This window comes from Pectinophora gossypiella, chromosome 26 (genome assembly GCF_024362695.1).
Source record: "Pectinophora gossypiella chromosome 26, ilPecGoss1.1, whole genome shotgun sequence".
NCBI lineage: Eukaryota > Metazoa > Arthropoda > Insecta > Lepidoptera > Gelechiidae > Pectinophora > Pectinophora gossypiella.
The window spans coordinates 7,062,427-7,090,057 of NC_065429.1; the positions used below are offsets into that span (position 1 = coordinate 7,062,427).

At 41.9% G+C, this 27,631-nt stretch overlaps 1 protein-coding gene across 1 annotated transcript; it reads right to left on the reverse strand.

The window, feature by feature from the left end:
* Positions 1 to 121: 121 nt before the first annotated feature.
* On the reverse strand, positions 122 to 27,417 carry LOC126378317 (uncharacterized). The gene is made up of 19 exons (XM_050026510.1): positions 27,413 to 27,417; positions 23,917 to 26,432; positions 22,478 to 23,275; positions 22,005 to 22,137; positions 20,671 to 21,764; positions 18,635 to 18,748; positions 17,304 to 17,374; positions 15,493 to 16,552; positions 14,633 to 14,698; positions 12,545 to 12,655; positions 10,243 to 10,356; positions 9,487 to 9,635; positions 8,462 to 8,650; positions 6,411 to 7,412; positions 3,457 to 6,314; positions 2,505 to 2,658; positions 1,406 to 1,583; positions 782 to 963; positions 122 to 151 (listed from the first exon to the last, which is right to left on the reverse strand). Exons 1-19 carry the CDS (start codon positions 27,415 to 27,417, stop codon positions 122 to 124), a joined length of 10,824 nt encoding a protein of 3,607 aa, XP_049882467.1.
* Positions 27,418 to 27,631: the final 214 nt, after the last annotated feature.

Consider the following 27,631-nt stretch of genomic DNA (forward strand, 5'->3'; position numbering starts at 1 on the left):
AATTTTGTTGTTGTTGTGTTTTTTGTTTTCTGGGGAAAGAAACTTATTGCTTTAGGCATTTCGTCAACCAGCAGTGACCTTCCGCACAGCCCCTTGGATTGATAATCATGGAAAGCCTGTGTCATACCCCCGACACTCCAAAAATCTCATTCTTAGGGTGGTATTAATAAACTAATCTCAGCTTCGAGACTGACCTCAAGATCATGTCAATGTGACAGTTCTTATATAGAAACGGAGACTTGAGCATGGTCTTGAGGGCAGTCTCAGCTGAGATTGGTTTATTTATACGACCCTTACAGTGTGCAGCCTTACCGTGTAAGTACGAGGGAGATAGACAGTATGCGCGCGCATCGTCTTACTCGATAGTGGCTTACGGTCACTTTAGTTTACACGATGTTAGATCGACGCTCTATACGAATTAGTGCGGGGCGGAGAGTTACCGTTCTTTTTTTTGACGTGACTTATTGTAGATTTGCCGCGGGTGGCATTAAATACTTGGCCGGACAAATGGGGAGCGCTGAAGGCTCTCATCCGGTACAACGTTTTAAGACAACAGGCCTGAGGGTGCCCAGTTGGGCGCGAACCTCGGCTCAAGGCGTCGTCTGAGAGGAAAAATATTTGAAAGAATTAATGGACCCTCGTGGGTCGATAGCGATAAGCGCTGATTGAGGAAAGTCGTCGACCACGCCGGCGGGGTCTGTATCGGGCTCCTGAAGTGTTTGGTGTCGCGAGCTGATTGGCTGCCTCTATGGGTAGAGTAATAGTCACCCAAGATCCTTACCTTCTGTGTCGTTGCCTGCGTTGTTGTTTCCTTGTGGTGGTGAAGGGTGGTGGTGGGAGCCTCGGGGGTGGTGTCGTTGGCGTTGGTCAGCAACGGGATGGGGGAGGACGTGACAGTCACGTTCATTGAGGAGGTAGAGGTGTGCTCGCTCGACGTCATCATCTTGGATATCGTCGACATGTCTGGAAGAGAAGTCCACTTTTATACGAACTCCATCAACATAAATATAGAAGGATTTTTACGGCCTCTGTGGTCCAGTGGTTGAGAAAATCAGTTAGGACATTACAGGCTGATTACCTGATTGTCCGAAAGAAAGATGATCCATGCTTCGGAAGGCACGTTAACTGTTAAGCCGTTTTGGTCCCGGTTACTACTTGCTGATGTAAGTAAGTAGTCGTTACATGAACCATGTCAGGGGCCTTTGGCGGCTCAATAGTAACCCTGACACCAGGGTTGATGGGGTTGGTAATCTACAACCCACACGATAAAAGAAGTTGCTTGTTGTTGTTGCGTGTTGTTTGTTTTTGTTGCATCTGCCATATTGTTCTGTATTTTTTTGTGAGTGGATTTGCCACAAACGACATTAACTACTTAGCCGGACAAATGGGGAGTATGCCAACTTACCCTCGGCGAGAAGTGTGCTGACGCTTTCCGCCATTATCCACGTCAGTTCGCCGGTGAGCTGAGGGTCCACTTCCTTGATGGGACGGCTGCCTGCTCGAGACAACTTTTGCTTTACTAGCCGCGTACCACCCGAGCGGTCACCTAGGCCTCCAAATCCGTCTACGCTGTATAACTGATTCTGAAGAGGAGTGAGACAAAAATCATGCCTTGAGAAACCATCCCGTTTTTTTACCACTAATACCCAACGGCTTCCGTGGTTTGAGAGTTAAGCTCAAAATCCAGAGGTCCCGGTTCAATTCCCGGTGGGGACATATCACAAAAATCACTTTGTGATCCCTAGTTTGGTTAGGACATTGCAGGCTGATCACCTGATTGTCCAAAGATGATCCGTGCTTCGGAATCACGTTGAACCGTTGGTCCCGGCTACTATTTACCGATGTCAGGGACTTTTGGCGGCTCAATAATAACCCTGACACCAGGGTTGATGGGGTTGGTAATCCACCTCACAACCCACACGATCGAAGACCGCTAATAGGCGGTAAGAGAAATCACTGTCCTTTTTTCGGCTAGGACATTACAGGCAGAATCACCTGACTATCTGAGAAAGTAATTTCCATGCTTCGGAATACACTTAAGCTGCTGGCCCCAGCTTCTAGCCCAAACACCTCCACCAACACGCAATGGAGCAGCGTGGTGGAATATGCTCCACACCCCTTGCGGTTGATTGAGGGGAGGCCTGTGCCCAGCAGTGGGATGCATATAGCCTATTAATGTATATTATATAAGGGACATAATTTGAGTTCTTTTTATCATCGCTAATTTTAAAGCCACACTCTTGTCGGTGTAGCATTCCTCTCCATGCTATTTTTTAGGAAAAGTACGGCAGTGGTTTCATTCATGCTTTCTACCCCGCACTACCTTGTCTGACGCAAGTGGGATGGTGCCTAGAGCAGGTGGGTGGTTGCTGTCCTAGCAGTTACTGCTGCCCTCTGTCAGGTTGCAGGTTATAGGTTCTTTTTCTACCGCGCCTTTTTACTGCGCCGCCGAAGTCACCTAGAGTCACTTTTAAAAATGATTGGGTTAATTGTTTCAGTCTTACCTTGTGCGTGGTCTTCCACCGAAACCCGTCCAGGAGTTTCTCCAGCGCCCCCCACTTTGTTGAGCTTTTAGTCGTTTTCTTCCCCATATCGAACATGCAGTAATCACCCTCGGCATGCTCATACTCCAGCTTGGTCTTCGGTTTCCTCGTGGTGCTGCAAGGAAACCTGCCCTACATATACACACCCTTAAACTGCGCATACGCTTGTAATGTTATCCTACTTTCTTAGGATTCCCTAAAGACACCCCTCCGGCGTGGTCAAAAATTTCCCTGTACCTACAATTTATTTATTTCTTGTCCCAATAATCCTATCTGTTACAACTTTAATTAGCCACTCAAGTAATTAAAGTTGTAGGACATGAGTAGGATTATATCAATCTATGGGGTCCACCAGGGTAGATTAATTTAACCTCCTCAGACAACGCCCTGAGGATGCCCAGGTCTTAAACTTTGTACCAGGTGAGAGCCTCGGCGGGCCATTTGAAAATTAACTAGAGGACGCTTAGTCTAGGGCAGAAGCTAATCAGAAACAAGAGCAAAGATGAAGCGCACTTATCAAGTAGACTTGTGTTAGGAACACCGCAACGAAAACTTGAGGTTGATTCAGACTATGATTGAGTAAATTCTGATAGGTCCCACTGCTGGGCAAACGCTTCCCCTTGATCAACTGGAAAGGGTATGGAGCATACTCCACCATACTGCTCCACTGCGGATTGGTGGCGGTGTTTTCTACGGCTAATAGTCAGGACCGACGGCTTAACGCCCTCCAAAGCACACAATCATCTTACTTCTTCGGACAATCAGGTGATTCAAGCCTGCAATGTCCTGACCAAACAAAGGACAGCCTCACGAAGTGATTTCGACAATGTCCCCATCGGGAATCGAACCCGGACCTCTAGATCGTGAGAACCACTAGACCACGGTAGAAAAAAGTGTAATAAAAATCACTTACTATAATGCTTTCGTGTGCTCCACAATAAATACATCACTCATATCGTCTTCTAGAGGCACGCTGTTATTCACAGCGTGTTTCTTTTCGAACCTCTTCAGTTCGCTGTTGATTTTCCTTTTCTCATACTGTAATATTGTGACTAGTAATTTATCTTTGTCTTCAATGTCTCCTGTACCGTTATCGGCAAATTCTTCCATGATAAATATTGTTGGATAACTTGTAGTTGTTGCTTCAGATATAACATGCCGTCCTGTCTCCTTTTTATTGTCTGTTGGTGATCTGTTTTGCCTGACTATATGGGTTAGGTTTCTTGTTGTAATTTCGGGTTCTTCTTCGCCTCTTGTGATTCTAGATCGCAACTTCTGCAGCCATGTTCTTTTTGTTGTTTTAACGAGTGGCATGTCTATGATAGTTGATATTCCATCAAAGTATTCAGTATCGGAAACGTTTCCGTTTTTGGGTATTTTGTCGCATTCGCAAGGTTTGCATTTACATTTCCCGTTGCCGTCTTCACAGTTGCAGTTGCATGGTGGTGGAGGCGGCGGTGGTGGCGGTGGTGGCGGTGGCGGTGGTGGAGGCGGTGGTTCTTCGCAACACGGCTTACACTTGCATGGCTTCTCATCTTTTTCTTCTTCACATTTCGGAAGTGGCTTTTCTTTACATTTGCATGGTTCTTTGCATTTACACTTTTTCTCTGTTTCATCAGCCTCATCTTTACAAGGTTTTTCTGTTTCGTCGTCTTGCTCTTTGCATGGTTTCTCGGTTTCATCATCTATGTCCTTACATGGTGGTTTACAGGGTTTAGGCTTCTCTTCTTTGGGCTTCTCTTCTTTGCAAGGCTTACAAGGCGGCTTCTCTTCTGTTTTTTCTTCCTCGCAGGGTTTACAAGGCTTTTCTTTTGTTTTTTCTTCCTCGCATGGATTGCATGGTTTACAAGGTTTGCATGGCTTTTCTTCCTTCGGTTTCTCTTCTGGTTTTTCTTCCTCACACGGTTTGCATGGTTCACAGGGTTTGCATGGTTCACAGGGTTTGCATGGTTCACACGGTTTGCATGGTTCACACGGTTTGCATGGTTTACAAGGTTTGCACGGTTTTTCTTCCTTCGGTTTCTCTTCTGGTTTTTCTTCCTCACATGGTTTGCATGGTTCACATGGTTTGCATGGTTCACACGGTTTGCAGGGTTTGCATGGTTTACAAGGTTTGCATGGCTTTTCTTCTTTCGGTTTCTCTTCAGGTTTTTCTTCCTCACATGGTTTGCATGGTTTACACGGTTTGCATGGCTTTTCTTCTTTTGGTTTCTTTTCTTTGCACGGTTTTTTCTCTTTACATGGTTTTGTGTCTTCGCCTTTATCTTTTGCTACAGGACACTCAGTTTCTTCATCACTCTTGTCTGGGATTGGTTCCTTTTCTTTGCTTTCACATGGTTTATCGCAAGGTTTCTTTTTGTCCTTATCTTTATCCTTGTCTTTATCTTTCTTTTTACAACAGATCTTCATCTTGTGCTTATCCGGTTTTTTCGGTTTCACTATTACTGTTTTAGGTTTTTGAGTAGGCGTTGGTGGACATTTTTCTTTTTCAATTATGTCTTTTTTTAACATTGTCGTTTCGTAGTATGATTCTGTTATGTTTTTCACCTCTTGCGCACCGGGTAAACTGTCGAAGACTTTCATGAGCTCATTCATATTGTAACTTAATAGTTCGTTCTTTATTGTGGTGTCATATTCAGTAGTAAAATCGTCAAACGAACGCGATTGGATATGAGTTTCGGTATGCTTATGTAAAGATGCTTGAGTGACATTGGCCGATGCAATATTGTCTATTGTCGCCGATGCATTAAGCTTAAAAGTAATGCCATGCCTTGCATCTTTATCCAAAATATTCCATCTAATACCATTGGTAGCTTTATCACTGTTCAAATCAGCATCTGAATTTGAGTAAACACCAGGTTGAGCGTTAAGGGATGACTCAATTTGAACATCGACATCGGTCCCCCTTTTGTTTTTCGTTCTTTTGAATTGATGTTTCTTTTTCTTCCAAAACAGTTTCTTCAGACCCTTAGGTTTCTTTGCGTATTTGACCTCGTCATCGTCATAATGAAGAAACTCGGCTGAAAGATTTGGTTCTGTAAGAAACACTACAGCTGACGGCGTTTCGAAATTTCCCATTATGTAGGACTTAGTAGACTCATCAGGCCTACTTTGTCTACATATAATGTTAACATTTATGTTATCTAAAGCATACACACTTTTAATAACAGTCGTTTTGTCAGTTGATGACGATATATAATCATCTTCTCTTTTTATAAGTACTTTGTTAAGACAATTCAGAGTTATTTCGGCGAGATAATCCGCCTTTTCACGAAGCATCTCATTTTTCCTGCAAAGCCTCAATTTACCGGCCCTTTTGATATCGTTCGCAAGATCTTCGAAATCTTCCAAGAGCGACAGGTCTACTTTGTAACGGGGCTCGTACGGGATAATGAACTCCCTTTTGTCAATGTAAGTGTGGAAAGTGCTGCAAGTTCGTCCTTGACATTTCCCCTTGACCCGTTTGTAATAGTTGTTTAGGTTTTTGTCGATTCGTCTCACCAGGTCTCTGAGCTTCCTGCCACCGATGGGGTTCATCCAGAAGAACGTCTGTATCTCGGTGCAGTGGTCGTTCATGTATTTAGCCAGATTGTCAAACTCGAAAATCAGTTCGGATATCACAGCGTCACTAGCGGCGCATGCTTTGCACATCGTCGAGTTAGTCTTACACTTACAAGAACACACTCTTTCGTTGCCAAAATATTCCTTAACAGACTCCCAATTAATACCCTTAGGTTTTGGCTTACGATTGAACGGCTGCCAATGCGTTTTCTTTTTCCATATCTCATTTTTCTTTTGCTCAGCTGTAGTCTTGTTCTGACGGTGGCTCCTCTTGTGAACGGAGTGGCGCGTCGCCACTTCGCTGACGGCGCTCAGGTTCTGATAAAGTTTCAAAAGTTGCTCATTAACGGATTGAATGAAGTCTTTCGTGAGGGTGACTCTCGCCAGATTCTTTGGGCTTGTCGACGTAGTGACAGTCGGCGGCGCAAGACTACTGTTAATGTTAACCTGTCTAACTGAATCTGTTTTCACTGGTTTCAACGCAAAAGCTGACGAGTCGTAAGCTTTGTTATTTTCTACGAGCAGATACATTCCTGGCGATATGACGTTGTCATTGCCTCTAGGTGTCACTGCGTACGAGGCCGTTTGGCCGGGTATTTCGTATGAACGTACCTGATATTCCAAGTCAACTGGCGTATACATTTTGGCTGAGAATACTTTTCTCAACCTTGATGGATCAGCGGATCTCCTCCTGTCGTCTATGCTGTATGGAATTGCGATATGAACTTGTATGGAGTTGGTATTAAGGCTCGCTTTAGCTGGTGTCGTCGATTTTGCGATGAAACTGTTCTTCAGATCGTCTCCAGCGCCCTCTTTCATCATATCGACGATGACTTCTAGAGCGGCCACGTCTTTAGCTGTGTAAACAACATCGCTGTCGTGGACAGTTCTTTTCTTTAACCGAGTTTTTTTGGTCGTCGCCTCATGCTGTACTTGATGCTGTACAAACATCTCTGCTTCGTATGACATTTCGGGTTTCACGGATTTGATTAAAGTGGCCATTGACAATTTCGATTTCGGCATTTTGAGTTTTTTGGGCATCTGCAGTAGTTTCTTATACTTCACCGAGGTTGTTGATAGAGGTGCTTTTGTTGTCAGATTTATTTTGTTAGTTGCAAGGGCTGTTTGCAAGGGTGGTACATACGAAGAGCTTAACAGCCAAGCTATAACATCATCGTCTAATGTACCCGTTTCTAGTATTTTATCCCCCTCATTTGCTTTAACTTTTGCTTTATGCTTTGCTTTTAATTTCTCTTTTGCTTTAGTTGTGTGTGTGGTTGCAACGGGCTCTTCTCTATGCTTTAAAGGCTGTAAAAGAATGTTAGGAGTAGCATGTTTTGATTAGCAGAAATTATTGCTTCAGTTACGAAGTTAGGAAGATCAGTGATAAATAATTCTTGCTCTCAACGTGTAGTTTCCATCCTTAAAGTCAACCTTATAGTGACAAACATTGAAGACACCAGCAGTCTCTGCACGGAGGGCTCGCCGCGCGTGGCGCGAATCATATCGAGGGCTTCGACAAATACAGGCAGCGAATGCCACCCACATGGAAAGATGTCGTACGACTATTGATCGAAGCCTTCGATAATTCGCGCAGCCTGCGGCGGAGTTGCCGTACAACGACTAGAGCAGACATTCTCCTACCATCGACGCAAGAACCGTGCCCTGTGAGATGCATTTGTAACGAGCTAACGATGTGAAAAATAAGATAAAATATGCTTTATTCAGCACCACGGGCACAGGATGCGATATACTATAGAAATAAGGACAACAGATACATAAAGGCGCAACACGCGGTCTTATTTCTCAACAATATCTTCCAAGCAACCTTGGAGTCACATCACTAATTTAAGAGCCATGCTCTTGTCGGTGTAGCATTCTCCATGCTACTTTTTAGGGAAAAATAGGGCAGTGGTTTCCCTCTTGTCTTCCGCCCCGCAGTCTTAGGATATAGATTTCGTTCATTCATTCTAAAAATGCTGCGATATTACTTCCGATCATATATTATCCCCCTAGCATTATCCTGTTTTTCCACAGGGTCCGCTTCCCTAACCTGAATATCTGACAGGTCCGGTTTTTTACAGAAGCAATTGCCTGTCTGACCTTCCAACCCGCGAAGGGAAAACCAGTCCAATACAGTTTACGTCACATATCACCGAAAACGCATTTCCCGGAAATGTGGGTTTCCTCACGATGTTTACCTTCACCGCTGAGCACGTGATTATCATTTATGATCCCAACATGAATTCGAAAACAAATTCGACAATCATTGGTTTGGGCCTGTGCTGGATTGGATTCTGTGTTGGATATTGCTTCCGATCGTATTGAAACAATCATCATTACCAAAATAACCTTACCTGCAAATTCTTCAAAAACAACTCTGTACATAGCGGTTGTTTCGCTGTGAATATTGTGTATACCGGTTCGTTGGTTGTCAGTATCGTTACTCCGTCTTGAGAGTGCATTTCGACTGGGAACATGACGGATATGTCGTCTGGATTCGGAATCTGTGATGGAACCATACCGTGGACTCCTTTTCTGGATCTCTGAAGAAATAAGTCAATTCTTTTTTTAACCAGCTTGCTTCTCAAAAGCCGGTACCGGATATGCACCAACGCGTTATTAATTTATCTGAAGTACAGTTTTCATAAACACTGTTGTCTAATTATAGACGGCGATACGGCTCACCACCTATCACGTTGGTCTAACAGCTCTATACCTCTGACTGCTCCATTCCAAGGATATTTTGCGCACGATAATGGCCTCTGTGGTCTACTTACTGATGGAAGTAGTTGTCACATGAGCCATGAACCCTTGAACGGCTCATTAGTAATTTTGACACCAGGGTTCATGAGTTTGGTAATCCAGCTCATAACCCACACGACAGAAGATTGCGCAAGGCTCAGCGCTAGATTGCCGGTTTAGTGCTGGATTGGTTATTTATAAAATAATTACTTATTATTAGGAGCATGAAATAAGATTAATGCCGTAGAAATTATATCTTTGCGTAGCATCTGCGGTGTTATATTGAGTGATAAAGTGAGAAACAGTGTGATAAGAGACAGATGTGGTGTAAAAGACGATATATATAGTGAGTGATTAAGATTGAGAAGGAACGTTTTGGACACGTATAGCGGATGAAGGATAATAAATTTAGGATTACGCTGGCAGAGGAACACCTAAAAGGACGAACATTGTCCAAATTGGAGATGTCCTTAGATAAGGTTCAGTATGATCTACTCTGAACTATTGACGAATGTGGAGGAAGCAAGAGAAGTGTGTCAGGGTCACAGAAAATGGAATTCCATAGTCTCTGCTCCGGTGGGAAATAGGCGTGAGTTTATGTATGTATGTATTAATTTATATATTATTTGATACTCACATCTGTCACTTTCATTAGTTTCTCCAGAGCATCAAGTTCCAGTTCAATCAGGTTTTCGTCGCTTATATGACGTTTCTTTCTACTTTTTTCTTTTTGTGTTTTACCTTTTACTGATTCTGCTTTTTCAGATTCTGTTGTGTGCTGGTTGGCTGCAATTTTATTGAATACATCAGACAACAACTTGCAACCAGTTTTTTTTGACATGACTTATTGAAGATTTGCCGCATATTGCGTTGACTACTTGGTTCCGAATACACGATCCCGACAACCCGATTACTCTAGCCATAGAGGCAGCCAATCAGCTCGTGGCACCAAACACTTCAGGACCCCGATACCGACCATTTCCCTCAATCAGCGCTTATCGCTATCGACCCACTAGGGTCGATTAATTCTTTCAAATATTTTTCCTCTCAGACGTCGCCCTGAGCCGAGGTTCAAGCCCAACTGGGCACCCTCAGGCCTGGTGTCTTAAACTTTGTACCGGGTGAGAGCCTTCAGCGCTGTCCATTTGTCCGGTAGCTAACGCCATCTGCGGCAAATCTACAATAAGTCACGCAAAAAAAAAACGTTGACTACGATAAGCCACGCCAAAAAAATGCTATAAAGGCCATAATGGCATATTAATACTTATTATATTGCCGATATGATTTTGAAAGCCCCCCCGCCGTGGTACGATTTTCCTTGTGGCATTTTTGAGACACAATAATGCTAACTTATTTCCGTTTATGAGGACCTTGAATATGATCAAGCTCTTACTGGTAAGTGCGAGGGTGGGCATAGACGCTGTGGCGGTGTCCAGGGAGTCTTGTACCTTCAGTTTCTTCGACTTGCTCTTACTGCCGCTGGATATGAGATGCAGTTTCTGCAAGACTATCAACAAACAATCTTTTACTATACAGGGTGGCCCAGAAGTTCAGGTTCAAAATGAAAAATTAGAAAGAGGGGCTCATTAGCTACCAGAAACACCCCCATGTATGTTCAGCAATTATTTACGGTTTAGGAGATATGACCCATTTTGTACCTTTTTCTAGATTTTCTACCTTACTTCAGAAATAATCATTTTGTCGCTATCCGTTTCTTAATAATTATTTTATTTTACTTCATAACTATGCCTAAGTCTGTGTACCGCTCAATCAAAGATAAATCAAAGTGAAATCAAAGATAAAAACAAAGTTATCGGAAGTCAAAGTGAGAATTCGACCAAAATTGTTACAGTTGTTAAAACTTCGCCGAAGAATAATAAACACATGAGATTGTCATGGACCCTGAAAGTATTTCTAAAAACTGTTTTATTTAATAGGCTTTTAGAAACATTCAAAAAAAGTACCCTTAATACGGGCAAAAAACTAAGTAATTAGCCCTCAAAGATTGCAAGACAGACAGATTTGAAGGAAAATTTGACATTCTCATACAATGTAGCTGCTACTTTCTAACGTTGTTAAAGGTGTTCAAAGACACATTTTCAATTAAAAGTAAATAAAAATCACGCTTATAATCGCTAACAGGGTAGACATAGCAACAATCCGAAGACAAAACTTGCAGTCACTTTTGGTGTGTCCTTGAAAGTATTTCTAAAAACTGCTCGATTTAATAGGCTTTTAGAAACATCCAAAAAAGTACCCTTAATGGGCAAAAAACTAAATAATTAGCCCTCAAAGATTGCAAGACAGACACTGTTGGTGATTCATGGTATCCAATAGTATGAATCACCAACAGTGTTTAGGGATAACTTTTTCCTTGAAATCTATGTCCCTTCATTAAAATACGAATACCAATAGTGACTGCAAGTTTTGTCTTCCGATTGTTGCTATGTCTACCCTGTTAGCGATTATAAGCGTGATTTTTATTTACTTTTAATTGAAAATGTGTCTTTGAGCACCTTTAACAACGTTAGAAAGTAGCAGCTACATTGTATGAGAATGTCAAATTTTCCTTCAAATCTGTCTGTCTTGCAATCTTTGAGGGCTAATTACTTAGTTTTTTGCCCGTATTAAGGGTACTTTTTTGAATGTTTCTAAAAGCCTATTAAATGGAGCAGTTTTTAGAAATACTTTCAGGGTCCATGACAATCTCATGTGTTTATTATTCTTCGGAGAAGTTTCAACAACTGTAACAATTTTGGTCGAATTCTCACTTTGACTTCCGATAACTTTTTTTTTATCTTTGATTTCACTTTGATTTATCTTTGATTAACCGGTACACAGACTTAGGCATAGTTGTGAAGTAAAATAAAATAATTATTAAGAAAGGGATAGCGACAAAATGATTATTTCTGAAGTAAGGTAGAAAATCTAGAAAAAGGTACAAAATGGGTCATATCTCCTAAACCGTAAATAATTGCTGAACATACATGGGGGTGTTTCTGGTAGCTAATGAGCCCCTCTTTCTAATTTTTCATTTTGAACCTGAACTTCTGGGCCACCCTGTATACTGGTACTGCAGCACTGTGGTGCAGCGGTTGAGCTCTGTAGGTCCCGGCGAAGTCCTGTGAGGACATATCCCAAAAAATACTTTGTGATCCCTAGCAGCAGTTTGTAGTTTGGACTTTGCTGGCCGATCACCAAATTGTCCGAAAGTAAGATGATCCGTGTTTCGGAAGGCACGTTAAGTCGTTGGTCCTGGTTACTACTGTTCACTGACGTAAGTACGTAGTCGTTAAATGAGCCATGCCGGGGGCCTTAGGCGGCTCAATAATAACCCTGACACAGTTGAAAAGGTTGGTCATTGACGTTACAACCGACACATGACTACACGAAAATAAAATTTGTTACAAACTAGTACATTGCAAATGGCGGCCTTATCGTTAAAGCGATTTCGCCCAGGCAACCATAAGGTTGTCTTTTGTGCTCAATAAACTATACATACATACATAAACAGCCTATATACGTCCCACTGCTGGACACAGGTCTCCCCTCAATCAACCGGAGGGGGTATGGAGCATACTCCACCACGCTGCTCCACTACGGGTTGGTGGAAACTATATCCTGTCGTATTGTCTTTCGTCCCTCGTCATCACATGTCCATACAACCCTAACCCATTGCCCACTCTTAGACATACGTGGTATGAATCTGAAGCGGTGCCGTTTCGTGGTGTCGGTGGATTCCGCAGCCTTCAGGTTGTCAGATGTCGCGTTCAGTTTGGAGCTGGCCTTCCACTTGCGCCACATTGCTGGAAGATAGGGGACGTTAACGGTACCGAGGGTTTTACATAACAGCATAGCATCACGTATCCCCGAAGAGGTGGGCAAAATTGTACAGTCATGAGCAATATAATGCACCCACTTTAGGAATCTGTCGCATTAACATATTTGACATTTAGTGGGACTTTTTCTCAAAAAACATCATGTGCCATAGTACCAAAGTGTATGCATCAATTGATGCTCAACAGCATCACCCACTCCTCGCCAGGATGTTTGCGACAGCGTACCGAATACCAAGGGAGATGATTCAGCTCATGATTCTTAGTTAATATCCACGTGTGGCGCAAGTGGAATTTTACATCGCAAAAGTATGCTATTTAATTAAAAAAAACTAAATAGCATGACTTTTGCAACGGAATATTCCACTTGATATTATCTCAGAATCATGAGCTGAATTATCCCCCTCAATATTGGGTACGCTGAACACTCTGTATAACTCCAATGTGTTAGAAAGGACACAATTCCAAAGAATGGAAATCTCTTTCTGCATCATTGTTCCCCGGTAAGTATGTATAATTTGGGGGACAAGGCAAGAGTGAACACAACAGGTACTATTTGAGTTTGCATGCTCCACTTACTCTGGTTTAGAGAAACCCACAAAGAGAAACTTAAATCTAAAAAATCTGACTCGGACTGGACTTGTCAAACTGAGACGAGCGTATTAACCATTACACCACCGGGTTTTTCTCCTGTCTATACGAAATTTCCGACCTATATATCGTCGCCATCGTCATATGGGTGAAGACAACGGTTGCATAGGCGGAAATGGGAGCCATCGGTACGGCACTGCAGCACGGTAGAGGCGAGTCACAGGTACTGTAACCTGGAACCTGACAGAGGGCAGCAGTAACTGTCAGTACTATTTACGGCTTTGAAATAGACCACTCTAGGCGCCATACCACTCGCGTCGCGAGTGTCGCGAGTGAGTAGCATGGAGATGCTACACCGAAAAGAGCGTGGCTTTTAAATTAGTGGCGATATCGTCATTAATCCCTATCTATGTTTATATAAAGAAACAAACGTAGAAATACTTACCTTTTCGCACAATTCTGACCCCATGCGGCGGAGTCCCCGATGTTGTTAGGTCGGAGGCGGCAATGCTAAAAACTTTATTGGAATTAAGACACATCCACACCACTCTTAGCGCTGTTAAAGGCCATATTGGACAGGCATCTTACGACCAGATCTTTCCAAGACCTGGATGGTTTGGTTACTGGTGCCATTGGCTGGGTCGCTTCCCGATTTGGCAAGTAGTACGTAGGCAGGTCAATGTGAATGATGACGTTTGGTCTTGTGAAGTTGTCGACTGCTTCGACCAACTCAGTCATGATAATGATTTGGGGGATTCTGTCGAAATATTGCGATTTTTATTTGGAGGATGGTCGTCTTCTGTCGTGTGGGTTGTCAGGATGACCAACCTCACCAACCTTGGTGTCAGGGTCGTTAATGAGCTGCCAAACGCCCCTGACAGGCTCATGTAACGATTACGTACTTACATCAGCAAGTAGTAACTGGCACCAACGGCTTAACATGCATGGATCATCTTACTTTCGGACAATCAGCCTGTAATGTCCTAACCAAACTATGGATCACAAAGTAATTTTTGCAATATGTCCCCACCAGGATTCGAACCCGGGGCCTCCGGATCGTGAGCCCAACGCTCAACCACTGGACCACGGAGGCCGAAAAAGCCTAATTCTGAGCAAGTAATTTAATACGAATTGGTTTACTGGCTCTATGGGCTATGTTCCCTTTGCCTGTCCTACGGGCACAACAACAAAAAAAGTGTATGGTTTTTAAATATATAACTTCCTAAACTGAACAATGCCATCTATGTGATTTCTAAAGAAGGTAAGCTGGAAAATCCCTCATTGCCAAGAGCTAGTAGGGTAGACAAATGTGATGGGACTGTGTGGGGACAATTTAAGCAAATCTAACTTACTCACTATCGTTACTGCCCTCTTGCATGTTACTGTCATCTTCCAACATCTTTGACTGCGGGCGCGGTGTTTCTGAGGGATAAAAAACAAAACTCATGACTATACAGGGTGTTAGTGACATCGTAAGGAAAGCTGAGGGATGATTCAAACAAAAAAAAAGAAAAAAGAAAGAAATAATAATATCGATCGCCATCGACTCGCAAAGAAGAAGATTCAAACCATGATTCTGAGTTGATATCAAGTGGAATTTTTGTCGCAAAATTATGGAACTGAAAATTATAAAAACAAAAACCTTCACGAATTCTCCGACAGGAAATCCCACTTGATATCAACTCAGAATCATGGTCTGAATCATACCCCTCAGTAACAACCATACCTACTTGTATGGCTACCTATACGTACTTGTACGAGGTGTAAGTGACATCACAACGAATACTGATGAATACAGCTCATTATTCTGAGTTAATATCAAGTGGAATTTTCCGTCACAAAAGTATACAAGTGAAAATAATTTTATAACTAAAAAACCATTTTGCGACGGAAAATTCCACTTGATATCAACTCAGAATCATGGTGTGAATCATCCCCTTCAGTGTTCGATACGATGTCACTAACACCCTGTACGTCATTCGCGTGAAACCCTACTATTAAAACTGTGGAAGTCTTATACAAACTTTGCCTCTCCTTTTTACCTCTTCAGGGGTTGAATTTCGCAAAATCCCGACCTACGTCCTAAAAGGAACCCCCATGCAAAATTTGGAACACCTAGCCGTGATGAATGAGCGAGTCAGTCTGGGTCGCAGGAGGAGTGTTCTTTCTTAAGATAAGCGGGATAAGCAGCCAAGATTTTCGTATTAAGTACTTACTGTTACTATCATATCGATCCTTATTCTTCTTTGCAGTTTCATCATACAGAATGTCAAACTTGTAGGAGTGGCTGGTGATCTGCAGTCTCCTCGGCTGAGCTTCAAACTTCAAATCTGGGTACTTCTTCATGAATCGCGTTGGAATTTCTGGCACAGTCTGCGTCGCGGGTGTCGTAGTCGTATATTTCGTCGTCTTCGCCTTGTGTGCCTTATGTGGTTGTTGTGACGTATATTTCGGGAAGTAGTTATCATACGGCAAAGGTTTCATCTTTGTATAGCTCTTGTCCTTGTAGTATGTTGTAGTAGCGTTAGTGGTTTGTTTCGCAGTTTCTTTTAGTTTCGTCACTTTCTGATTGTGTCTCAACTTCGCTTCTATGTCATCCAGCGGCTTTATTTCAGTTGTGACTTTTGGTGTCTCAGTGTAATGCTGATAGAGAGCTGTTGCGTCGAATTCCTTTTCGCCTCCTTCGTCTTGAGTAGATTCGTCTAAATCTATAATTGTGATATCAAAATCTTCAGGACCAATGTTGCTCGTGGCTAAAATCTCTGCAGAGTTGTAAGTAGTATCCTGGTTTTCTTTGAACAACTTAATCTTCCTTTTAGGCTTTGAAGAATCGTCTTCGACATCAGAACCGTAAAGTATATCCATCCGTTTAGATCTGGCGATCTTGTTATCATCGACTATATTGCTCTCAAGTTGATCAAAGTAGTCTATGTCAGGGTCTTCTCTCTGTCCAGCTGTAGATAGACCAGTGAGAATTTTAAAATCGTCAGCAAACATTCCTCTAGCGGTACCCTTATTCGGCTTTGCTGTATGCACACGACCAATTTTCGGCTTTACGTGCACAGCAGTATGACCGTTCATGTCCATTAGTTTAGATTTGTGAGCTTTCTTCGCTAGGAAGTCTTCTTCGAAACTAGAGAGTTCTGTGAACGGCGAAGTGACGGATTGGACGTCAATTTGGTTCTCTTTCAGAAACTTGTCGAAGTCTGTGGAAGGCATTGGCACTGGCGTCGTGAAGTACTGCTCAGGCGGTGGGCTGATCTTCATTTTTGGTGACTAGAAACAAAACAATGATGAAGTTATAATGATGAAGCTTTTAGGCATCTGGTAAGTGGAACGTATACTAAACGTTAAAATTCGGCAACGCACTAAATTCAAAGATCGCTTGGCCAAATTGGAGATGTTAAGGCGGGAAGACAACAGATGGACTAAGGCAGTTACAGAATGGTGGCCACATGATGGTATGCGATATCGAATCAGACCACCAGCCCGATAGTCGGATGACATGGAGAGGTTATGCCGGAAAGCAGTGGATGAGATTTCACAGGACTGGAAAGGATGGCGTGAAAGAGAGGAGGCATATACCCAGCAGTGTGTGGATACAGGCTGAGTAGACAGAATTGGTAACAGAACACCCCGGACACTTCATACAAAACTCCTCGTTTTACACAGACTATACACATTGACGTTATTCATAAACGCGCATCTGTGTGTGACGTCAGACGCTCATACGATTGAAGACTAAAGTAAGACCGAGGGAGGCGAGGTAAACCTAGCTCAGCCGCTGGTGGGGAGCGGAGAGTTGCCGTCCCTGGTATTATTCCTTACAAGATTCATGTCAGGGGCGTTTGGTGGCTCAATAATAGCCCTGACATGTTTGCTCACGTTGGTAATCCACCTCACAACCAACACGATAGAAGATTGATTATCTCTTGAAGAATCTTTTCAGACAGGGATTCATATCCAGTGGTTATAAAAACCAATGTCGAAGAATCGTCTCTGTAATGCCAAGGTAATTTCAACTTACTGTTCCATGTAGTTTGGCTGGTATTCTCTCGCTCGCTGTCGCAACTGATGTCAGAACAGCTTGGGCTTTGGCTGAAAATTATATTTAAAGGTAATAATAATGGTCCTGTGCAAGCCGATCCCTTGGGAAGAGCAAGTCAAATATCTCGGCGTAGTCTTAGATAGACGTCTTACTTTCAAGGCCGATATCAAACGTGTGCGCGATCGCGCTGCGTTTGAATGGGCCGTCTTCATTGTCTCCTTAACAAGCGTAGTAAATTGTCCCTTAGGAATAAGGTGAAAATCTACCCGACTTGCATCCGTCCGATCATGACCTTCAAATCCACCGTCTACAGGTATTACAAAATCGTTTCATGCAGAAAGCCACGGGAGCTCCGTGGTTCCTTCGCAATGAAAATCTGCACATTGACCTAGGTCTGCCAACCATTGCCCAATGGCTCAAATTAGCTTCAAAACGTTTTTTCGAAAAAAAATGGTCCTGTGGTTCACCGGCTTGCTTTTCCAACGGGGAGTTCCGGTTCGAACCCCGGGTGCAGTTACCATAGCTGGTTTGATGGAGACCATTACAGACGGCGATACGGCTCACCACCTATCACGTTGGTCTAACAGAACGCTCGGTGAGGTGTGGATACTTAGTTCATCTTGACACTCCATTGGTATACAGGGTGTTAGTGATATCGTAACGAAAACTGAAGCGTGATTCAAGCCATGATCCTGAGTTGATATCAAGTGAAAATAATTTAATGATATTAACTCAGAATCATGGTCTGATTCATTCCCCTGAGTATTCGTTAAAATGTCACTAACACCCTGTATAGTCGTGAGTTTATATTATATGTGTACTTAATAATAATGGAAATATCGCTAGAAATATACCTGAACTTTTTTGTTGTTCTTTGTTATAATATCAGTAAATAAAATTATCATTACTTAATTAAAACACAATAATAACGGGTTCTTACCGCGTTTAAAACAGGGATATGAGACTCCCGATATTTCGACACTGTTGCAAGTATCATGATCTCGGGATGACTGATGAGATTGGAGTGGAGTAGGTAGTTCCATAATTTATTAAATTTATGATTTTATTTAATTTATGAGAAGGACTTACGATGACCAAATTAGAGATGTCCTTAGAAAAGGTTCAATACGATCTACTCTGAACCGGCGTGCGTGTATGAAGCGATTGATGAATGTGGAGGAAGCAAGAGAAGTGTGTCAGGAGCGAAGCAAATGGAATTCTATAGTCTCTGCTTACCCCGGTGGGAAATAGGCGTGAGTTTATGTATGATAATAACCGCGTAAACTTAAAACAATGTTATCATTACTTACCACTTTGTTTCATAAAGCCAGCAAGCTTGCTTTTCATTTCCTTCGTCAAAAAGTTGTCATTATTAGACCCAGAATCTGATTTATATTGCTTGTTGTTTTTGCTCGATTTGTATTCTGAAAAATAAAAAAAATGGTTAATTTTTACCTTTGATGGGTTTTCTCTTGGCCCCAGACTTGCCTGAAGGCATTGACGAGGCCTAAGATGGAGCGAGCTCATCACAGGATGAGAAGCATACTCCACCACGCTGCTCCACTCTCTGAATGCCTTTTTAAAATCCAAACCCGCTGTTAAACTATTGTGTCTGGCTATTGGCCTCAAGAAGTTAATGGTATCAACTCTTTTGGCACAAGGAATTCAACCCATAGCTTCTTTTTTTCACGTAACATATTGTCGATTTGCCGCAGATAGCATTAACTACTTGGCCGGACAAATTGGGAGCGCTGAGGACAAACTTTAAGAGAACACAATCTGAGAGGATTAAAATTACGTGAACGAATTAATCGACCCTAGTGAATGAAGGAAATCGTCGACCACGCCCGCGTGGTCGGTATCGGGGTCTTGAAGTGTTGTCGCGAGCTGATTGGCCGCCTCTATGGCTAGAGTAATCTGATTTTCAGGTAAGTATACGTCCTTCGGGCGCCGATACTTTTCAATACCGTCCCTAAGCGGGATGTATTCGGAAGCCGCAACTACCAGGCGATAAAATTCCTCCAGAATATGGAAATAACAGCCATAATTACTTTTGATCTGGTGCGTATGATGGCGACCTCCGCCAACCAACTCTCCGTGGACTGAACGACGGAAATCGGATCGCATTGTGGTGGATGCGTCGTTCTCCAACCACTCTGGGAAGGGATAGCATCAGGTTGATAAATGAAAGACCAACCAACACATCTCCAAAGACCAAAGCCCAATTAATTTGAATTTTTCAGAATATATAACGGATGTAAAGTGGAACAGCGTGGATTACCTAAATATTATGGGCTTGTGACCTAAAGCATACCCCGGCCACTTCATACAAAACACCTCGTTTTACACAGACACTACACATTGACGTCATCGTACACGCGCATCTGTGTGTGTGACCCTGACGCCCGTACGATCTTCTATCGTGTGGGTTGTGAGGTGAATTGCCAACCTCATCAAGGCCCATCACCTGCTGTCAAGGTTAGTATTGAGCTGCCAAAGGCAACACCAGTAAGTAGTAAATGGGACCAACGGCTTAACGTGCCTTCCGAAGCACGGATCATCTTACTTTTTGGACAATCAGGTGATCAGCCTGTAATGTCCTTAACAAACTAGGGATCACAAAGTGATTTTTGTGATGTGTCCCCACCGGGTTTCGAACCCGGGACCTCGGATCGTGAGCCCAACGCTCAACCACTGGACTACGGAGTGAAGACTAAAATAAGACCGAAGGGGGTGAGGTAAACCTAGCGCAGTCGCTGGTGAAGAGCGGAGAGTTGTAGGCGTAAAACCTCAAATAAGTTATGTTTTTTTAACCGCATGCCTAACTGTGCTCAGCTGCGACTTCTGGGAGTGAAGTTCCGATCAGAACGTTGTCTCAGAATTGAGATTATTTTAGAAGGAATCTGTGCATAGCGGGCTAACGCCGAATCTAAACTAATCTGGAGTAGGAAAACGTTGGCCCTTCTGGGCCTCAAAAAAGCCACATCGAAACAATTCATCTAAAAAGCAATAAGTAAGTATTACAATTTGACATTTGCGCTTACAAGTAAGTGACTTGATAGCTGTTTTCTCGACACAGTCAAAGAAAAAACAAACATACTTACCTGAGCAAAAATACTGCTTATGGGAAATAATTTTAACAATTTTGCTAAACGACTTGACAGGTGACTTTCAATTTATTTAACCGTACCGTACCTTATCTTGTGTAAACTTAGAATACTTAGTTACACTTATGAACAATAAAAATATACAAGTGCTTTCTTGATGAATCGCTTCACTATGACCTGTTTTAACCTTCCTGTTAGGTTGGGATTGCTCTTGAAAATGGTAACGATAGTAAACTTACCTAAGTTGTTAAAGTGCGTCTCGGACTTGGCTTTCATAGGACTATAGTGCTCAAACTTCTTATATTCATACAACATTTTTGCTTCTTTCTGTGTCCTCTCCTGTTTGCCCTTGGCTTTCGCTGTGGCTGTTGTCGAAGTAAACTTCTGCTTAGCTTTAGACTTTGCCTTTTCCTGAACTCCTTTCAATTCATTCGTGACTTTTAACACTTTCTTCTTTTCTGCTTTGGAGTCAGGTTCAAAGTAAGTTTTCATCTGCATAAGCTGCTCTCTTAGTTTGTTGATATTCGGAGTTGTTACGTCATCGACTATTGTCTTCATGACATCTTCCCACATTGGGTTGGACACGGTGTCCATGTTCAGAATATCTTTGTGCCAATTTATGAAATCACTGAAATAATCAGGGTAGGCTTGATACTTCTTAGACGTCATCATTGCTGCATCTTCAGGTTTTGCTGCTGCTAATTTCTTTTGCTCATTCATAATCTTTTCGTCTTCTTGCTGTAGCCTGCTTTCTTCAGTTGTCATCGCTTCTTCCTGATCTTGTATTGAAGGTTTCGCTCCTTCAGTCAACCGCTTTATTTCTTCCTGAAGCTTCCTTCTATCTTCTGCTGTCAATATCTTCTTTTTATTCTCTCTTGTTACTAACAAACGAGCATTGTGGTGGTTGGTTTTCATTTGAGGTTTGACAATGACTGCGTTGAATTCATTCTTAGTTCTGAAGAAGTCATCTTTAGTTGCCCTGGAAGGGGATCTTGTGAATGCCTGAACGGTTATGTCTTCAATCAACGGTCTGAACTTCTGTCGGGAAACGAATGCTGGCATTTTAACGTTTTTGATGTCAACCATAGGAGTTTTGCTAGTCGTTTTTACAGTCGTCAACGTTGTTTTAATAGGAGTTGTGGTCTGTTGTGTTTTTGCTTTCTTCGAGCCGGTGTCTATTGCTTTCATAAATTCGTCAAACGATCCAGGGGCTACTGTCATTTGATGTCCAGGAATCCTCATTAGGTTCTGCGTAGGCACTTCGTTTTGGAAGTCACTCGAGTAGTTTGGGTTGTAAATAGGTTTGTAATTTGTGCTGAATGTGGGTTTGTAACTGGGATAAGTAACTTTGTAATTTGGATAAGTGGGCTTGTAATTTAAATAAGCCGGTTTGTAATTCGGATAGCTTGAGCTGTAACTGGGCGTGTAACTTGGGGTGTAAGTGGGTTTGTATGGCGTGTAACTTGGAATGTCAGTTGAGGTGTAAGTTGGACTGAATTGAGTTTCTTTGTAAGTTGGTGAATAAGTGGTGTATGGGGGAGAAAATGCTGGAGAATATACAGGTGTGGTGTACGGTTGAGTGAAGATTGGGTTGTATGGAGTGAATGCTTCTTGGGACGGGCCTGTCGTCTGCTGCAAATTAATTTGGAAAGGATTTTGGTTCACGTTGAAATTCTTCATTTTGACTCTGAAATTATTGTCCGCGTCTGAAAAGAGGAAACCGCTGTTAATCATAATTCAAGATGCAACTGGCAAGATAGTATCATTTGGCATAGACAGTCCATTAATGGAACCTAGAGGCTGATTGACAAGAAAATAACGGGTGTAACAAGACCAAAAACAGTCAAAGTCTACAAGGTAATGAAAGGGACAACAATATATTGTTTCGAAGCAGGGCTACTGGAGGTTACAAAAATGTCATTAGGTATTTACCAGAATAGACTGTGAAACTTTGGACAGAGCCCGAATTATTGAGAGGTTTCCAAGTGGTAGGTGCAGATGCCATTTTATGGGAGTATGTAAGCATACTGTCAATACTGTACTGACCCCGTTCCTCTCCTGTTATATTTGGCACTTGCTTATACATTTCAGCCATGCTTGGTACTTTATCATACTTAATTACTTTAAACGATGTCAACTCAGTGGTAATGATATTGTAATCCGCGTCAAAGTTCGCTGGCGCCCTCGACGGTTTCTTGAACATTTCCTTCAGTCTCTTAAACGGATTATACCTCTCCTTCCTGGCAGCTCGTTTTGGTTTCTTCTTCTCCTTCTTCTTTCTGCGGCACAACTTGTTCAAAAACTTCTTTATTTTACTCGGTTTTTTAGACTTCTGCTTCTGCGTCGACTTTGCGACTAAGTCCACGTCCACGTAGCCAAAGTTCTTGAATTTCAAAGTGTCATCATGGTTCACAGCGGCTTGGTCGAATAAATTGTTTGGTACTGTTGATTTTCTGTGTTCAAACGAGTCTTTTTGCACGTAGTTCTTTAAGTGGACACCCTTTACTTCCCTCGTATCGCTTCTCTTATATCTATGTATAGCATCATCGTAAGTCACATCCATTATAATCTCATCAGGATTAGTCTCATTAAAAGCATGTTTGTTTGAAGACCGTCCGAGGATCTTGTTCAAATAATGCTGTGCACTTTTAAGTACAACCATGTTGTTTAAAGGTCGAGCATATTCTGTGGTGCTCATTTCTTCAATGCGAACTTCATCCCGGTAAGTGTCTTTCATTGTATCTGGTTTGTATTCTTTCATGTTTACCGGGTTGGCCATGGCTTCTTTGAAATTAAACTCCTGCTCTTTTGTTTCTGTGTTCACCATGCCCTCTTTCAGAGTTTCTGTGGGAATAAAAAAAAATATTAAAACAAAAATAAAGTTATAATTATTTATCTTTTTTGTGTGAGTACTGATATAACATCATAGAAGGAAAGCTAGAAGGAAAGAGAGGAAGGGGAAGACCAAGAAGAGCTTACATGGAACAGATTAAAGAAAAGGTTAACGTCGTGTCTTATAGGGAAGTCAAGGAATTGGCCTTTGATAGACTGGAATGGAAAATGCTACACCGACAAGAGCGTGGCTCTTAAATTGATGATGATGACTGATATAACGATTGACATAAAAAATGGAAGAGGAATACAAGTTGTGCCGATTCCACCTAGAGTGGGATAAGGACAGGTGGATGATGATACAAAATAATTGCTTTGTGTATCCCTGGGCACAATTTGATCTTAATAAATTATCTCGCGGTAAAAATGTGATAGTCCAGTCATCGGCTAAGTTTACAAAACGCATCTGTGAGAATGACACACCTATTTAATTTTATGTTTTAACACTCAGTGGTATTCTAGGTACTTACCAGAGCACCCACCCACCTAAGCACTCACATCTCACCGAGCTTTCTGTTAGATCAACGTGATAGGCGATGAGCCGCATCGTGAAAACTGTACTAAAAAATAAATGTATAGTCCATCATACTTACGGTTTGCACTGTACATCTGTTTCTCATTCTCCAAAGTCCTTGACATGTCATCAAGGTCAACTGCGTCAGGCATTTCAGTGCCTGGAGCATCGAAACTAATTTTGAACTTGAAAGTGGAATCGTCGTCTTTCCAAGCTTCAGTCCTTTTGTCTACTTTTGATGCTAATATCGTCGTTTCTGGTTCCCCGACAGGATACTTCAATGACACCGTCTGCGAAGTATGAAACTTCTTCTGGGGACCATTATCGAGGAACAAGTAAAAATGCTTCTTGAACCAAGACTCGTCACTCTTCGTCGATATGTCCTGATCTTCTGAATCGGAATCGTCAAAGAAATGTCTCTTTTTTCTTGATGGGAATTCGTAATTTGGCACCGGTGGGAGTTTGTTCAAGATGTACTTCCCTACGTCGTCAACGCTATGGTGTCTGTGCGCTTGATAGCGAACGTGATCAGAAAAATTCTGATCATTCAACTCTTTAGCAAACTTCAGATAACTCTTATATCCATTCACAAATTCGTTGTAAGATAGCTTGTTAGTCAGACTTTCGAAGCTGGTGTCTTCGGTAGACCGATAATTATCTGGAGTGTGGATGAAGGTTTCTGTAGGATTCAAGGTGCTGCTGTAGTAAATCTCGCTGGTGTTATTGGAGTCTTTGCTGTCGCTCTCTCTATTGTTACCGTTGTTGCTGCCTCCCACCTCATCATCGTATATAGTGAGATCGTCCGGAACCTCTTCACCATCATCAAGTTTCCTCATACTCTCCTTCAAAGCCAAATCTTCGAGTGTCTCGAGATTTCGCTTAGAAATCTTGATCGTTCTAGAGGCTCGACGCTTTGGCTGCGATCGAGTCGTCAGCATTTTCATCACATTATCTTCGTGAGTTTTAGCTAATACTCTTTCAAATAGATTCAGCATTGCATAGTCATCGTCCAGCGCTGGTAAAGTGTACTCTGTTGTGATGGGTGTATGATATCTAGTCGAGTAACTCCTCTGGATCTTATTCTCCAAGTCTTCAGTGCTTGTCGCACGGTGGTGTCTAGATGTAGTCATCTTTGATGTCTTGTGTAAGTGCTTTGTGCTATCTATCTTGTGACTGCAAGTTTTAGCTGTAGTTGAAGACTCGATGTAATCGGCCACCTTCTTCAACTCTTTCGAAGCTTGCTCAACAACTTTCTTGGTGGCGTGCTTAACTTCGCTTATTTCTTTCGATATTTGATCCGTGAATTTGTGCTTAGCTTTTTTATATGCGCACTTGATCTCCTTCTCAAGTTTGTCTTCTATGTCACAAGCCATAGTGTACAAGTTGTCACGAACAGATCTGGCGTTAATATTGTGATCATTAGCAAAAGTTACGGCTAGCGATTCGTTATCACTCAAGCCTGCTTCATCTAGACTGTTAAAGGCTGTTTCATTTTCAAACTCATTTTTTACAAATCCGACCTCCGGCTTAGCCACGTCGATATGGGAGAGTATGGGATCTGAAGAGAAGGTTGTTTCGGTGACAGAATTTGTAACAATATCACTGACGGACGGGTTCTGTTCCGATATCATTTTAATAGCATTTATTTTTATCTTGTTTAGCAGGACCTCTATAGCTGCCGTACCAGCATATTCTGTCATTTCCTCCATAAAAGACTCAGTGGGAGCACCTTGTTTATTGTTGGAATTATATTCAGACGTGTAAGGCGTGTAATTGTATACAACTATTTTCTGCTTATCCCAATTAGGCATGTAGCTATTATCAGTATGGGTGCCAAGTTTCTCTGTCGCCGTAATAATATCCTCACTGAAAACCGGTACGTAAGTTTTAAAACTTGTAGTTTTAAAATTATCTGTCATGTTCCGAATCGGTTTCCATTTTAAAGTTTCTTGTCTTTTCAACTTCTCCGTGAACCCAGTTGGCGTGGTGTTCTGCATATTGTATTTCACATTGATATCATTATTGTCATCTTGAAGCGCATGTCGCTTTTTCTTGTCGTAAACGAATTTGGCTTTCGCACGTCGCTTGTTAGTGCGTCGTTTGAATGATTCATAGTCGTTTAGAGCTCTTGTATCGGGGGTAGTAGCGACTATATCCCTCTCCTTCTGTTTGTTACGAGCTTTCCTCTTCTTTTCATTGGATTTCTTAGCGGGTTTGTCCAGCTTCCTGCTGAGTTTCAAGTGGATTCGCCTCCATAGATCGCCTACCAAAGTGGTGCCTGCAGTTGCAGACTTGTCTACATTCTTAACCAGCTCATGGGTCGTCGCGTGGGAGTGGGTTGTTGAATCCTTGCTCTTTTCGCTGTCGTGTTTGGTTGTCTTCTGTGTAGAAGAAGTCTTAGACTTCTGGGTCTTTGTGGTGATCTCTTTGGCGTCCTCTCGCCTGTGTTTGTGGTGGAACCTGTCATGTCTTGCGCTGTGCTCGGTGGTATATTCAAAGTCGTTGATACTATCAATTATCTCATCCAATCGTTCGTCGTTTGCAATACTTTTAGATATAGTATGGCAGTTAATAAGCACCATCAGATAAAATAAACTGAAATAGAGGAAACTTGTATAATTTTAACGGAATGATACCGAAATAGTACCTGCTGTATCACTCTTGATGTTAAATGACCCTAATATTTCGATGGTAGACTTATTGTTGGCAACATCAAAGTTTTATTTACATGTTTTTGTGTGGGGAAATAAGTAAGTAAGTAATTTATTTTGATCTGGCAATATTATTTTACGCCACGGACTTTGCCGACGAGGCAAGTTCTCTTTATGTAAATAATTTCCTACATTTAATTCAGTACAGTCCACTTTAAACATCATCTCGAAGGAGTTTTATTTACTGGAGCCAAAACCACCTCCAACATCGGTCCCCGAGTGTCTCCACTACTTATAAATACGATGACGTCTTATCCGATCAAAGATGGGACCACAAATTATCACGATAGATGCCAAATAATGCATTTCAGAACATACATACATATACCCATGCCCACGGTCCTTGTTGGGGTAAAAAAATGGCTATAATATTCGAAATAAGTATACTTACACGAAAGGCTATCTGTCAAACAAAACGTCAAACTGTTACAAATTCGAAATTCTGAATTTTGCAACTTCCATTTCGGGGTATTTCGTTAAGATTCATGTTTCTATACTTAACGCATTTACCTACTATTTTTTACGGTAAAGAGATAATTTTATTTAGATTTTCCAAAGATATAAGTATTTATTTTTAAATCAATGAACACAATTTATAGCGTGCTTCTACGCTCGACTATATATCCCTGAGAGATTAAACGCGGTGCGCTTTTTACCTCAGACAAACACGCATTAAGTACATAAAGATTAAAGTAGTACTCACCATAAAAAATTGGAAAATAACATTTGCTATGTATTAACAAATTCAAACCTTGCATGATACCATAAAATAGAGCTATACGTACAAAAAAACAAATATTCTTCACAACGGGAATGCAAATCTATGAAGGGCATTGATTTGCAATTGTTTTCTAAATGTCAAACGTCATTTTGAATCCCCTGGCGTTTTGGAAGAAGAAAAAGAAGACAGATTTGATTGTACGAACGACAAAGGAGTATGTTATCTTCTATAATATGCAATCTTCTTTACGCGAACTTCTTGATAAGTATATTTTTTTCTTTATTCCTATATACGTCCCACTGCTGGGCACAGGCCTCCCCTCAATCAACCGGAGGGGGTATGGAGCATACCCCACCACGCCG

Coding starts and splice junctions, on each gene's coding strand:
- LOC126378317 (XM_050026510.1), bottom strand. Junction 12,656..14,632: donor GCAAGAGGGCAGTAACGATA/GTGAGTAAGTTA, acceptor CCTATCTTCCAG/CAATGTGGCGCAAGTGGAAG. Junction 6,315..6,410: donor TTTATCAGAACCTGAGCGCC/GTCAGCGAAGTG, acceptor ATATGGAAAAAG/AAAACGCATTGGCAGCCGTT.